Source organism: Lepidothrix coronata, unplaced genomic scaffold (assembly GCF_001604755.1).
Source record: "Lepidothrix coronata isolate B3197 unplaced genomic scaffold, Lepidothrix_coronata-1.0 Scaffold41, whole genome shotgun sequence".
In the NCBI taxonomy this organism is placed as follows: Eukaryota; Metazoa; Chordata; class Aves; order Passeriformes; family Pipridae; genus Lepidothrix; species Lepidothrix coronata.
The window spans coordinates 6,140,353-6,156,336 of NW_016690221.1; the positions used below are offsets into that span (position 1 = coordinate 6,140,353).

The following is a 15,984-nucleotide window of genomic DNA, read 5'->3' on the forward strand; positions in this document are numbered from 1 at the left end:
ATATCTATTTCTGGTTGTGAGGAGCTTCTCTGACACACTGCTTATGTGGAGAATGTGTGTCAGAGGCACAGTCAGGGTGAATTGTCAAGGTATTGTGCCAGTTTATGCTGTGAACTGATGGATTGTTAAAATCTGGATCTGGCCTTCCTACAGTTCAAAAGTCTTTCACATAAATGTTTTTACTCTTCAACAGTCAAGGCTAACTTAAAACTAGTGCAATTTGGAGAAAACAAAATGGGCTATTCCTGACTAGAAGAGGGTAATGATAGAATTTTGTAGTAAGATCCAAATTATGGGGAAATACAGGTAAGGAGAGTAGCAGTAAGGAGTGATAACAAATACTTTACTTTTCTAGTGTTTGACCACAGAAGTGATGTTTTACTTCCTCTTTTACCCCTTTTCTCAGATACGTGGTCACGTGCTTTGTTCTGCAAAACAAAGTACACAGAAGTTTTTGGTAATAGAATATAGGAATTAACAAATACTGAAGTTGCAGTGAAATGGGTTTAAATAAAAGGTTATAAATAAATGAGTTCACAGTACTTATTGCTTATTTAATGTGCAGCTGAACAGCCATCAAGATGAATTCAGAATTGATTGGATCAGCTTGAACATAATCTAAAAAAGAATGAATGGTACATGAAAGAATAAGAATTCATGCATGGAGAACTGTGGGAAATTTTGGGGAAAAATATTTTACATGTCATAGCTTTGTTAATCCTTAGGTTCTATGTTTTTAGCTTTCATGTGAAGTATGAAGTGTGAACTATAAAGTGCATTTTTGGTCTCTTTTTCCCCCTTTCCTTTATTTGAAGGTCTGAACTCCATCCTTTTTGCCATCAACATTGATAATAAGGATTTAAACGGGCAGAGCAAGTGCACACCCACCGTGTCTGATTTGTTAAAGGAATCCACACAAAATGTAACCTCACTGTTGAAGGAATCCACGCAGGGCGTGAGCAGCCTCCTGCGGGAGATCACTGCCTCCTCTGCTGTCTCCATTCTCATCAAACCTGACCCAGACACCGACCCCCTTCCTGTTCTGCCCCGGAATGTAAATGCTGGTAAGCTTTTAGGCAGTGTTGGTGTCATTCAGAAACTTCTCAAATATTGGAGTGTGTTTAAATAACCTTTTAATTTCAACTTAATGCAATATTATAGGACAAATCTTAAAAATAAGTGTGTGCTGCACATACAAACTAGTTGAGTGTGTAATAAAAAGTATGGAATTTTTTAGAAATGCTGGTGTGAATACTGGGTGGTATTTCATCTTTCTTGCATCACTGTGAGAGGGAGGCTGAAGTGTCTTATTGGTAGGGCTTTGCTTGTGACCTGAATTTCAGTTTCTTGTAAGATTAAACCTTGCAGTTCATGGTGTAATGATTTTTCATTTTTAGTTAATTTTCTTTTAGCACTTTTATCAGTCAGAAATACACTGCTATATATCCATTATTATATACCAGATACAAATCTAAGCTTGTAATCTTCTTCAAGTAGGGCCCCTGTTTACAGTCTGAGTTCCTATGCAAAATGAAATTCCTGAACCAAAATGAAATTTGCTCATATGCTTTTTTTAACCTTTAAATGTCTTAGTATTACAACCAGCTTGTAGGATGTCAGTTACTAACAAAGACTCAAAGTCTTAATCTCTTATAATTTGAAAAAAATCAAGCAAAATATGATTTTCATTATATGTTTTCAGTCCCAAAAAATTGCAAAGGAGTATTTTATTATCTTTGTTTCTGGAAATTGAGCTGAAAGATTGTTTTGCTTTGTAAAGGTACAAAACTGCAGGAAGATTTATGTGCTTATCAATTAAGAAACAAGGTTTGAATTTAGGCATTAAATTGTTTTGGTTATGAGAAAAAGGCAAAAACCCTACATGTGAAAACTGTCTGGTAGGAAGAGAAGTTGAGATAAAATCTGGTGTTTATTGGCATTTAAAATAGACTTTGTCTCAAAACATGGTTTTTGAAGCAAACTTGTGGTAAAGCTTTTGTTGTTTAGCACTTAAATGAGATTAAAATTGTAGGTGATACTTGACTTGGGATAACTTTGTTAGAATAGAATAGGCTTGCAAGATGAAGTAAGACAATAATTGACCATATGCTGCATATGACTCTACGACATAATGTACATTATGTGCAGAGTACATAAAATGTAGAGCTTACAGTAAAATGTCACTTTAAAAAAATGAGTCTCTTCAAATGCCATTATAATGTGGAATGTTAGAGCAAGTCAGATGTTTTCATTAGTCTGTGTTCTTTGTTGGAATTCTGTTTGCAAGCAGAATGGGTTTTAACATCCTCTTAAAAGTTTGTTTTGTGGATATAGAACAGCTGGATTTGAATTAAACCAAACAGTTTAGTCCCAGTGTGAGTTGTCTCAGTGAGTAGATTTCTGATATTTCTTAGCGTGCTTCAACTTCAGCTTCATGTGCACATAGGATTTAGTGAGAATAGGTAATAATTTAAAAACAGGTACTGTCACTGAATAGATCTGATGTAATCTGAGGATTTCAGTGTATTTCTAGACCAAGAGCTAATTACCTGAGGGAAGGAGCAAGTTTGGTTTCTTTTTCTGGGAACTGACTGCTCAATTTTTAAAGTATAGACAAAACTACCTTTATTTTATTGCAAGTTGTGGATTTTGTTCATGTTGTGAGTTTGTTCTTTTTATTTTTTTCTCTCTGGAAGTGTCTCATGTTTTCTCTGTTGGGTAGACATGCTCTGCAATGTACACTAGAATATACATTAGGTGTATTCCATGGGATAAAGTGACAGGAAGGCTAACTTTTTATTTTAAATTTCATTCTATGAGTTTGTTCAACTTTTTTTTTCCAGTTCTAATCAAATAATGTTATGAATGCACCTCCAAAATGTTTTCTAAAATCTGAATTATGTAAGGCAGATAAAATAAAGAGGGTAATTAAAGATTTAAAAGCTTGTGTGTATGGAAAGCTAGTGAATGCCTTGTAGATATAAGTGGCATTTTCTTTACTAAAGTCATTCAGTACATGGGCTCTTTTAAGGAAAAAACAGATTTATTATATTGTTTCTCTCTTCTAAACTATGTAAAACTTTGTATTGTTACTAGATTTGAGATATAAAAAAGATCGAAAAAAGAAGAAGAGAGTGACCAATATTATCTCATTTGACGAAGAGGAAGATGAGCAAAATTTGGGGGATTCCACAAAGACTCTGATTACAGGAGAAAGCTCAGAGGAGAGCGTAGACAGATCCTCAGTCCTTGCATTGTCCTCATCTGAAAGCACTCTTGGAAAAAATTTGAACGGGAATGAAAGTAACAGTTCGTGGAAGAGCAATTCATTGCCTCATTCTCTCATGAATGGAGAGTACGAGTACCAGAAACTGGATGTGAAGAGCATTGATGATGAAGATGCAGATGAGGATGAGCTGTATGGAAAAACATTAGGAAATAAAGGCACAGAAGGTGAAACTGAAGCTTCTGAAAAGTAAGTAACGGTGCAGGAGCTGGTGGGAAACTTTCCATGCTTCCCATCCACCCTTCCCTTTTCTTCATGGGCACTGGCAAATTGATGTGTTGAACTGAACCATAGGTTTTCTCTGCTTCCCCACCCCCATTCCTGCTCCTCAACCTTTTTCCCCTTTTTTTGTTTTTCCTTGTTTTTTCTTGATCATTGTTTAAACCATTTGGGCCACTGTGGTGGTGATATTTTGCTTCTAAGTTCCACTGAAAACCAAAATTTTGAGAATTAGTTCTCTCATTCTCCTTGAAGTTCTCAGTTGTTTAAATATTTGCATGATATAGCCTGGCTATAATTCTGGCCTACTTGATGTTTCCTTATTCTCATATGATATCAATTCTATTTTGGCTTCACAGTAAAAACATGTATTTTAAGCGGAATAAGCCTGTTACATCAGAGTAGATAGTTAAACAAGAGGAGATAGTTAACCAAGGCAAAACCAAGAGAGAATGAATAATGTTAAATACTAATATGCCTTCTTTATTTCTGACAAAGAAATTTGTTTGGAGAAAAAGGCAAGCACAGTTTGTCTCATCTGCTTTGGAATGTTTGATCTTTAATGGATTAATGTATGACCAGCCAAGAAACTGGCAGGCAGATTGAAGTAAAGATTTTTCTTGAAGTAGTATCTCTGGAAGAAATACATGCATTAGGAACATGGATATTGACTGTATAATAAGATTGTTTTGTTTGTTTGTTTGTTTTAAATCTAGGACTCATGAAATAGGCACTTGCAACTCTCAGATATGCAGTTGGACTCCTCTGCAGGTCCTCAATGATGACTCAGATGTGCTGTTCCCTGTCAGTGCTGTTGGCTCTTACTCCCAAACAGGTGGGTATTTAATTTGCAGGATTCCAACAACCTTTATAATGGAATTTCTAACATGGGACAATGGCAAGAAATAACAGGATTGTAAGGACATAGAACATACTGCACATCTGGGATAGAAAGGAATTAACATTCATTCTAGTTCTGAATCAGAGTTCTTCATTTGAGTAGTTATTTAGTTGAAGAGGATTTGTCAGTCAAAAAACCCCAGAGTTTTGTTGGGATTAAACTGTGGTCTTGTATGGTATTTTATTAAAACTTCAGGTATGCTCATTTTTTCAGTGACCATTTAAAAACTAATCAGTAGCATTAAATAACGTTTTCATTGTAAAATATTTAATTTTTTTGGATATACATTTTGTGCGCCAAGAGTTTACATGGATTGTTAATTGAAGGCCTGTGAAAAAGTGCAATTCAGTTCTGTAAGTTCAGTGATTTAAAATGTGAATCATAAAATAAGGCTGTACTGCCCTCTGCTGTATTTTAAAATGTGTACCTTATAAGAAATGGCAGTGGTTCAAAATAAAAATAGAAAGTAAGTACATTTTCATTTTTTATTTGTGCTGCCACATTTTTCAGTTTATGAAGGAATGGATTTAGAAAACATCACATAGTTTGTGGCATCATGTTCTTTTTAGTTTTATACAGAAACTGCTGGAGAACATCCACAGGTTGAAATCTGGGATACAATTGTCCGTGTTTATGGAGGGTGGTGGTGTGTGGAATGGGAACTCACAGTTGTTGTGGGAGTTGTTGATGTCATGAGGGATCAGGACTGTGAGCTGGAGTTTGTAGCTGAAATCAAAAGGCAGGAGTCTCAGCCAAGATGGAGACAGATGACCAAAGAGGACAATAGCTGTAACAGGGGCTTACTTTTATTGAGAAGATACCAGAGATCCTTGTTTGGTCTCGCTTCATCTCAGAACTGTTTTGGATACAATGCTCAGACTACTAGAGATGATCAACAGATCCCTTCTGGCACAGTACACAGACATTTTCAGTTCTCCTGTCTTTCTTTGTGATAACCTCTGTGGTCCATCCTGCAAACTGGAGTGATCCAACACTGGGCTGATGAAAGAGATCTTCATCACTTGTAGGAAACAGCAACCCAGGCCCTGCTTAATCTATACTGTTGTATGTTAATATCTGTGTTTTCAGTTTTAGTCTGTTGCAGTGCTTCAGGGATGTGTCAGGGCATATTATATGTCCATGTAACTAGGAATGAGAAAGCCTCAGTCAAAATTCAGTTGCTTGGAACAAAAATGGAGTGTTCATTTTAGGAACTGAGCTTCAGTAAACTCTATAACTTAAAAAATTTATTTTCTCCTCCATAGTCTTTCTGACATAACTAATTCCTATTAACTTTTTCCCTAGAATTCCTGCTTTTTAAATCTGTGCTATTTTAGTTGATGATTTTAGGACTGTCTTATAGTACCTTTGTAACCCTTACATAGTGAGATGCAGAAAACATCAATAAAATATGATTTTTGTTTCTTTCCCCATGAACTTCCTTAATGACAGGCCCAGTGATGTGTATATTTTGATCCCGACAGTAGTGGATCTGTGGACAGATGCGTATTATTCATGCTTTCTAGACAATGTCTCATCTGTCTGATTCCTGGTGTTTACTACATAGACATAAGGAGGCAGAGAAAAGCCATGGTGCTCTGTTGGGAATACATAAAGGACTGGTGTCTTTGCAAGGTTTCACGTGCTGGGGACTAACCACAAATTCTTCTGCAAGTCACAAACAGATTTGTAATGAGTAGCAGATGCATGTGGAGGTTGAAGTCCTGGGGCTTGCAAAAATAACATCAGTAAGAAGTCTCTTCATAGCTTTGCAACACTGTTAGTGTAAAATGTATATATAAAATGTAGGAATTGTGCAATACTGATTTTTTTGATGATGGCTGTGTTCCTAAGGGACTTTACAATCCTGCTGGCATTCGGGGTGAATGTGCAGAAACCAACTTTGGAGATACAATTTAAAGTGTTTCAATCTTTAGTAAAGATGAGTATTTCTATTTAAAAATGTAACTACCTTCCTTCTGGATTTGTTTATGTTTTATTTTCTTTAAAGTACTGTAAACTGAAGAAAGCTAATACTTGTGCATTCTACTTTAGATAACTTGGAGAACGGAGAGGGGCATGAACATGTTGTTCACCCGGTAGAACTGGTTCCCAGAAGATCTGATCTCCCTTACAGGTATGTGTCAAATATGTTTTTCTTAAAAAAAAACTTCACCCTGTAGCTGGCAACTTATTATTGTTACCTAATGCAATCAGCTCTGGAAAACCAACTACCCATCTGGGTACTTGTGCAAATGTTTGGAAAGACAATTGCAAAAAACCTTCCCTTTTTGCCTTATTTCATATACTGACCTTCTCCTAATTATCTGGAAGAATTCACATCATCATGTCAAATAACAGACAGACTTGGCCTCCTGGTTTTGAAAATAAGTTTTATTTTGGGTTTTATGTTATTTTTTTTTTTTTACTTTATTCTCCATGACCTGCTAATTTGGAGGTTTTTTGTGTGTATTCTTAAATCAGGCTCCCAGGAGATGCATTAAAGGATAGTTAAACCTAAGTTATTAAATATGGGTGAATAGCATGACAGTTCTAGTTTCTGGAATGTTTTTTTTCTTAAGATTCGAATTTAGGATTTTGTTTCCATTTATTGATTATTCTGTACTTTTATGACTAGAGTGGAAGTCAGTCCTCCAGCACAAGTGAATACTTTAAGCAGTATGTTGCCTTCAGCCACCGTGCCAGAATCCATGACAATTAGTAAGTACTTCCTTGATGTATCTAGATTGATGGAAATAACTTTGAAAGACCTATAATTTCTATTTTTATTTCAGTAGGATCTGTTTAGAGAGGCATAAAGCACTTCATTTCTGATGTGCTGGCCACATTAGAAAGAACTGCTCTAAAATGATGTTTGTATTGGCAGATCCCAGGTTAGGGTTCATTGCAACTGCTATATCCTTATAGTAGATGTGGCCTCAGTAGTTAAATGAAAAACAATGATTTAATTTGATTAACATCTTTAAATGTCAGCAAGCTCTGAAAATTATTTTTCTTGCTTTCATTTATGCTTAGTCAGAAAAAACCAAACACAGAATTCTTTCTATGTACACTCAGTCTGTGATTTTGATATGAAAATCTGTTCCAAACATAAATATGGGCTTTCATATGCAAAAGCTTTAGTTAAGATGAAGGTGGAGAACAGTCATATTTTCAGTAGTATTCAGAGTAGAACTAGACAAGATAAAGTAGCCTTTGTTGTAGAAATAGATTAATAGAAGCACAGGCAGATTGTTTACCCCATCATTAATCTATTTTCCTGTAGAACAAAGACTTAGTTCCTAAACTGACTGTCCAAACACGTGAGCCAGTATGTGTTGATGTTCCTCACAGTACAGAATGTTCTGTAACTGAACTGGCTTTGTTCCTAAAGCTCTTGGGTGCGTGTTTGTTTCTTCTTTTAAATTTAAATGTGTACAAGTTTTAAATTATGACATTTGGGAAGTTAGAAGTGATGCAGCCAAGATTCTTGACTGAAACTGAATCATGAAACCAACAAAATGGGGGAACCCTTAAAATATTCTAATCTCATTTTTTGAAGTCATGTTCAAGTGCTGTCTGTGTCAACCTGTGGTAAAGGAGGTAGACCATGCATTTTCACTGGGCAAGGTTCCAGGCTCTGGCATTGGTCTGCTGGCTGAGCTTTACAAAACTGAAAAATCCTTTCTTGCAAAGTCCTTCACGAAGTGGGAAACCAGTTTGAGACGTAACTGAAGGTGTAGATGGAGTTCCTGTTGCTAGTTACCACGCTACCTGGTCATTAGATGTTCTCTGCTGATGTTATTACTACGATATCCTTTTGTTCTTACATTTTTATTTTAGTTTTTGGGTTACAGCGTTTCAATGGGAATGTTTCTGGTGTTGCTGCCCTCTCTTGATTCTGTTGTTTTGTAGGTGTCAGGTACCAGCAGGGGCCGCAATTGGTCTCCTTCAGTTGCTCAGTTAGTTCCGAGGTGTAGGTAAGACAACTATAAAATAGAAAGAAAATCTTCAGATTTTCAGTTCTTGGTACTTGGCAATTTGTAAATGAAATGGAAACACGGGATCAACAGAAGCATGCACGCTGTCATTAGTTTCCCATTTCAGAGAAGGCTTTGGGGGAAGGAACTGGGGGAGGGAAGCATTTCAAAACCACCTACAAAGCTAGTAGGACATTTAGTAAATAATCGTAATTATAATCAAAATTCAGATGAATATGCATTTATAGTATTAGTCAATACCTTTATAATAGCTGATCCCAGATACACTCAATAAAAATGCTTTTTTCAAGTTTCTTGTTATTGGTCGTAGATTCTTTGTACAGGAAGAAGTCAGGGCTATGACAAAGTCAGACACTGAAGCTCTTTTTCTCTATTGCAATTAGCAGAAGAATTATTAAATGGTGAGGCTTATAGCTTGGTTGCATAGCAACTGATTCTAACACATCAGGCAAGAAAAATGGAATGCAGTAGTGCAGTGAGAAAAGCTGTGAGGTCTCCAGTGACTGGATTTTTGTGCTTCATACTTCTGGAGACAAAGCCTGAAATTAATTTTTTTAAATTTTATTCTTTTCCTGCTTCCTTCCCGACTTACTAGTATAGTACTAACCTTTTCTTGCTTCTTTTGATATGCAGGCTAGAAAATTATATTGTGAGAAGCTGTAATTTAAAATTTCTGCTATTTTGAATTATTTTCCTGAATTCATGTCTTGTGCATTTGTAAGGTATAGGTTAGCTCAGCAGCAGATACACCTCAAAAAATATTAATACCACTTAAGAGAAATCAAAATCCATAGAGTTACTTTTGCTGTGTATTTTAGACATCTTTTGAAAGCTTGCCCTACTTTACAGATCATTGTCTTAGAACCAATTTTATTAAGAATTAAGTTTTCAAGAAGTTTTATATATATGTATCTATTATGTACATTTCCAATTTTTAAAAAAATTATATTTATCATATTTGGATCACAAACGTCTCTGTCTGTTCCAAAGTGTTGCCATTGAAAGATTATATTTTCAGCATTGTTTTGGTGGAAAACAATCTGTCCTACCAGCACAGGTCTCCTCATTCTGTTTTTGCAGTGGAAAAAAAAGAAGTTCCAAAACTTTCATTTGAGAAGGATGCTGCTTGGGTCCTTCTTTACAGAGTTCTTTTATTATAGTGCTATTTTTAGTAAATAATTGGTAATTTAGTTTTTCTGCTCTCATTTTCTTCAGTTTTTAAAATTGGTGTTGACCACAAAGGTTAGCAAAGGTTGTAGCTTTGTACGTCATTCCATATTTTTTCATGTATTCTTGAGAAAGCCCCCATTTTTTCACAGTCACCAAAGAACTTTACTGAATAACCAAACCTCCGTGTTATATTGTTATGTGTAAGTCAATAGGGTGTACGTGTTTGTACTTTCTGTGTCCCCTAAACAGCTTCTGACCTGTTCTGTCACCTGGTTGCCACTGGTCACTGACAGGTACTAAATTCTCGTGACTTCTTTGAAAGCACAGCTGTGGAAAGAGGGTGTTTGCATTTCATTGGTGAGAGCAAAGCTGCAGTTCATCTTAGACTTATTTTTGATCAGGACCCTTCTGTGCAGTAGAAGGCCAGAACTGGATTGTCTAATTTGTTTCTTATTAATATTTGCCCTATGAATAGTGACATGACAGGATAATATTTACTAGATTCTTGAGCACTAAATAAAGTCTTAACAGCCAGTGTTCGTGCAGGCAGCTTAGGGAGCATAAAGCTCTTCATGTCTTTAAAGGTCAGACTTCTGATTTAGGATGTAACTAGTCTGCTGGAAGTTTTGTTTGTCTCTGAAAATATCTGTGTAAATTTGCACTCAGGAAAATAAATAAAAAAAAAATCATTCCTGGAGACTGCTCCCAGCCCACCCTGGTAGTTTGTGTGCAGGATTGCAGAGGAGTTCTGCATGACCTTGTGTTCTCTGAGAGATGATTTCACTTACAGCTCATTCTTCATAACAGGTGATTGCAAAACATACTTATCCACTTTTGGGCTAAACAACATAAGTTGTGAAACTTATGACTTTTCTGGAGGTTGCTGGAAAATTGACAGGTGTTTCTAAAAGCATAATGTATTTCATGCTCTGAAGGTGACCTTATAAAGAAAGACATAGTTTGGAATTACTGGTTTGCACATGGGAATCCTTTTTTCAAGAAGTTGTTGCAAAAATATCCCCTAAGGTTACATAATATGAAAGTCTTCACTGGTTTTCTTATATCTGTCTTTACAGAACTCTGATTATCACTTCATTTTTAGATATGTTAGTGTTGAAGGCTGATCCTTAATAGCAGTAGTGTATCACTTTTTGTTAATGGTACTTTAGAGAACATAAATGTCATGTCAAGCACAAGGCAATTGTGAAGTAGGACATAAAGTCTAACATCAAACACTTTCATGAAGTAAGAATACTTGGCTGTCCTCCTACTGTTTTATTAAAAAAAAAAAATAGAAGAGGGGGGAGAAAGATTGAAGTTGTGAAGTCCAGAAGTCAGAAAACGCCAAATTTATGGTTCCTGCTACAACCCTGACTTTTTTTTTTATTTAAATTTATTCCCTTTTCTGACCCACACAATGTATGAGACATAAGTCTGCTGGAAAAATTAGGTTATGATCATACACTCATCTCGGAGGCGAGCGTAACAGACAAAAGCTTGTGAACTGTGGGTGCTCTGGCAGGTTTGAAGTGAACCTGCCTCGATGGATGATACTGGATTTACTTTGTTTGCATTCAGCTGACTGGTCTGACATGCTGCTGAAATCTTTCCAGAAGCAGAAGTGAAAGTCATAAATTGCAATTTTTTGAAAGTTTTAAATGTTATACCTGAATTTAATAGGACGGTGCCCTTTTAGTTCTATTCAGTTCCTTGCATCAAAAGATCATGAAATTAAAGTTTGACTTTTTCTTGGTAACTTTTTATTTATTTAATTACACCAATACTGTTTTTCTCTTTTGTATTTATTGTGGATGGAGAGGCTAAAGAAGTGTTGATGATAAATTGTATAGTTCTTGTGTTTGTTTTGAGAAATTATAGAAAATATGACTCCTTAATACTCATCACTTCAAGAAGAAACAACATAAGTATCACCATGCTGCTTGGGTAGGCACAGGCTGTCCCAGCCTCCTGGGAACTCTGGTCTCTTAGCCAGACCAGTGGTTTGTGTTGAGCTTTCCTCCACATCTCCACTGGTATCTGTAATTGAACTAAATTAGCAAGGAATACTGAGTGTGAGGTGTGTTTTCTTTTGTGATCCTAAATTAAGCATTGATGTTTTTCCTGTATGTGATAATGAAATTTGGAGTTTCTGCTTGGTTGTGTCTCTATAGTGTTGTCAATTCCGTAACTCTCAGAAAAATGAGGCAAATGGAAATAGAAAAGTATTTTAACATCCTCTATTTCAAGAATCTTTTTTCTTCTTTTTTTTTCAAACCATGGCCTTTAACAGAATCTTGCTTTTGTGCTCTGCTTTTGTGTGTGTGGGAGAGGGGACTGTGAGAAGGTGGGATTTCAGGTCTCCGCTCATGCGGAAGATTCTGGATGGAATAAGGAAAAGAAGATTAAGTTATTAGGCAAGCTAAGGTTACAGTTTAAATAGGCTGGTAAAATTGACAAAATGGAGACAATTTATAATAGTTTCACAGTTTAAATGTTAATAAATGAGTCCGCATTAAACCCCTGAGTATGCACACAGGCAATTATTGCAGAGTAGGCACCCCAGAGTAAGTGCAGAACCAGCACTGCAATAACTTGTCTGAGTAGCAACAGCTTTAATGTATTCAGTTAGAGACATAATAGCAACTAACTGTTGATTGTGCATTATCATATTTTAATGACACATTTGAAATATTTAAAATACCATTGGCGTGATGCTTTCTTGAGGAGGATTCTGAATTCAGCATTGTAGTTCAGGATCTTTATTTTGTTGCAGTGTTACTGTACTAAAAGGTCTCAGTGGATCCTTTTGCTTGTGTTATACATTTATATAACACTTCCTGGATTGTTCTGTTTTCTTCATCCTTAGAGCAGTTGTTTTTTTTCACAGATAGGCTGATGGATTGTGGTCCATTTTGACATTTTGGCAACATTGCATATTACATTTTCAGGACTGTTACAACCCACCAATTGTCCCCTGCCAAAAATTCCCACCAACAAACCACAAAAAACCCCAAACAAAACCCTCTCAAAATCCCCAACCTTTCCAGTCTGCCCTCAAAGTGGCAGTGTCTCATCATGACTAAAATAATACTAATAAGTGTATTGAGTTTCATTATCACCAAGTTTGATATTTTGTAGCTAAATACAATAGTTAAATCTCAGAGTGTAGGGTTTGGTGTTTTGGTTTTTTTTTTAAATTTTGTTCCCCCACCTGACCCCTCCCAACCACCCCAAAATTAGTGGTAGTCAATCAAAGCTATTACAGACCATCTTTTGAAAAATAGTGATGAAAATAAAGGAGCACAACGTATTTTGTCATATATAATCTTTCAATTCTAAGTTTTTCTACAGTTCCTGTGTAAATTACAGTGGTTACCTGGACACTTCGTTGCCGTGTGAACTTTACTCTTGCCAGAAAGGATATTCCACCTTTTACTCCCCATTATTATTAACTAGGAAGGTGTTCTGCCTTTACTGCATTCTATTGTGTGCCTTGTGCTAGCAACAGCATTAAACTCAACAGTAAGGTCACTTGGCCACTGCTTGTGTGAAAAGAAAAAGAAATATACCCCCAATTTTGAGCTGGGTCAGGTCCTGCCAGGACAGTGTGCGTAGAAACACCAGTGCCACAGCAAGGGAGGTGGTGGCAATGATGGAAAAGGCAACTGGAATGTCCTTTTTGCTGAAAGCACAGCCTTAGGAGGACTGGTTAAAGTACCCATGTAATTGCAGCTTTGGTTTTGAATATGAGAAAGCAAAAGTTTCCAGATTTTTTTTAATGTATGCTTGTATTTAATATCCACAAATTACACTTTTGGCTTTTCTGCAAGATTTGGATTTGTTTTCTTTTTTTTTTTCTGTAAAAAATAATTATTCTTTCTATGCTGAATTAATGAACTACAAAATCCCCCTAATGACCTACTGAAATGTTTCTTGCTAATGTCAGTTAGTTCTTAAGCTGTAATATGGATAGTATGAAATGAGTAGCAAAATAATCATCTACTTTCTTCATGGTCAAAGAAGCAGAAATGTTTTGGAAAAAATCTAGCATGGAGAAATTTGGGTTGGCTGATTTCAGATGATAGGAGAACCCTACTGAATCCTGCAGTCCTTCAAAGGTGGGATTGACCTGGAGGTTACCAGTGCCAGCCTGGAACTGTGGTGTCTGCAGCACTGACTGATACATTGGATTGACATGAATCCTTCATGTTTTGGCCACTCCTAGATTTAGCAGATTTCATCTGGTCCACAGGACAATGTTAAGTTTTTCTTGAATGGGCAAAAATTTCTGTAACTGTAGAAAATACTAAGAAAGAGATGGGTAAATTAGTGAACTGAATGTAAAGGGCAAAAAGTTCTCCACTGGCTTTGCTTACTGGAAGAAAACAAGTAGTACCAGTTCTATTGGTATGTTTTCAGTAAAAGCACACAAAATTTGTTGACAAATTTGTTGAATACTTGCAAAACAGAGCTGGTTGATTTATTGTATATAAACATGAGAGCATTTCATTTAACTCTTGGGAGGGATGTTTTAATATAATTGTGTCCTTGTAGCACTCATAAAATTATTGATTAATATATGTGAAATTGTTAGTGCAATTGTTAAAAAAAAATCTGGTTTAGGATGATACGTATCCATCCTGATGATTGCTAGAAGCCACTGAAATCTCTGAAGACCTCTTTTATTTCATATATTCATGCAAAATCTGGAAGTCAAAATCTGTAACTTTAGATTAGATGATAAGGTCCTAATATTTTTCTGTAAATTTATAGTAAGTAGTCTTGGTGCATCTGTACAGTTATATGGTAAAACCTTTACTAAAACCTCAGCAGAAGGACTCCAGGTGAGGCAGTGCTTTGAGCTGACACTTTTCTGTATGATATTTGGCTTTTCTGGTATCATGTTAAAACCTAAAGAAATCTTTAAAAATTCTAAAATTCTGTCAGTTGGGTTTTTTAAAATTTTTATTCTTGATTTAATGACAGAAAGTATTTTTAAGGTATTTTTAAAAAACAGAAAGTTTTTTATAGGAAATTACAAGATTCAGAAATCCCGTATTTAAGAGTGAGCTTGAGAAGAAATGCCATGAAAAAGCAGTGACATTGTCTCTATTCCCACCTCCCTGTAATGGTAATATTTCCTGTGCCAGAATTTGTAGGAAGGAAAAGAAGCAATTTGAAGGAGCTGAACGAGTACCAGTGTATGTCATTAATATGCACAGAGTGAAAAGGTGCATTCTGCAATACAGCTGTGATTAAAACAAACCAGCTGCACCCAGGGCACACTTGTAAACATTGGTATTAAAGCCAGATGCAGACTCATTTGGTTTGATCAATTCTTCTGATACGGTGTTAAATTACCCCGGTTTTGAAAGATTGCTCAAATTAGTGATGAGATTGAGAGCGTTTTTATGAGCTTTGCTGAATAGCAAATGGTGTTGGCAACATTTGGAGTGTGTTGCCTGTGTACATGACTTCTAGATCTGAACTGAGCAAAGTGCACACAGACATTGAATCCTTTTTCTCCCTTCTCTTTAGATGAACTTCGTCAAGCTATCGTGGCCATGATGAATAGGAAGGATGAACTGGAAGAGCAGAATAGGTAGTTTTCTTTTTTAAGTCAAGAGGGACTGTAATTAAAAAAAAAAATCTTTTCTTTAATACAAGCTGTCCTTTATGTGAAGCTTTACATAATTTTTGTGTAATCTTTTTGATGTATGTGTTATTTTTCTGCGAAAGGTAAACTTAATACTTCACTATTTAAATGTCGATACTGAAAGTAATGTTTTCAGGTCAGCTTCTTCCTTTGAGTTAGTTTAGTTTAATCACAGATAAATCTTTGTATTTTGGCAGCTTTTGCAGTTGCAGTTTTTTAAAAACCAAAACTTACAGCCAAAAAATTCTGAAGATTTCTTAAGACAGCTTTTCAAATGAGCAAAAGTTTGTCCTTTTACAAATATTCCGAAAATGTCTTTTTTTCTCCTTCTGGTTTAGAACTGATGTAGGATGGCTGACAATGTAATGCTGAAAGTGGCTTTCATTTGTGAGGGTCTTTATGTTCACTTGGGGCAAAATGATGAGGTAAATGTAAAAATGATCGATCTCTTATTTAAAATGCCATCGAACCTACTTTGTATTTATTTAGTTTATTGAAACACATAATTAGATGAATGAAAGTACAAATGTATTCAATGTTTGGTAATTTACATTTTCCTATAGATGTTTTGGGACTTTTTAATGCCAAGACTACCAACTGATTCTATTTTCCTGCCTCCTCTTCTTCCTACTCCCATAATTGCAAGTTATTGCCCCGTTCAGCTTTGTGTTTTTTGGCAGAATGCTTTGGGTTTTTCCATTATGCATCGTGCTGACCTTTGCTATCTCATCAAAGGCTTTACACAGAGATC

The 15,984-nt window shown here is 35.8% G+C and overlaps 1 protein-coding gene across 3 annotated transcripts in view; it reads left to right on the forward strand.

The window, feature by feature from the left end:
• The window catches only part of SNX29 (sorting nexin 29), a 71,812-nt gene that overhangs the window by 11,541 nt on the left and 44,287 nt on the right, over nucleotides 1-15,984 (forward strand). For all 3 annotated transcript variants that reach the window (XM_017813468.1, XM_017813467.1, XM_017813469.1), the window contains 6 exons: nucleotides 816-1,064; nucleotides 3,097-3,475; nucleotides 4,222-4,340; nucleotides 6,462-6,543; nucleotides 7,045-7,127; nucleotides 15,116-15,179. In XM_017813468.1, coding sequence (XP_017668957.1) covers nucleotides 816-1,064; nucleotides 3,097-3,475; nucleotides 4,222-4,340; nucleotides 6,462-6,543; nucleotides 7,045-7,127; nucleotides 15,116-15,179 — 976 coding nt within the window. The remainder of the gene's footprint in view (nucleotides 1-815; nucleotides 1,065-3,096; nucleotides 3,476-4,221; nucleotides 4,341-6,461; nucleotides 6,544-7,044; nucleotides 7,128-15,115; nucleotides 15,180-15,984) is intronic.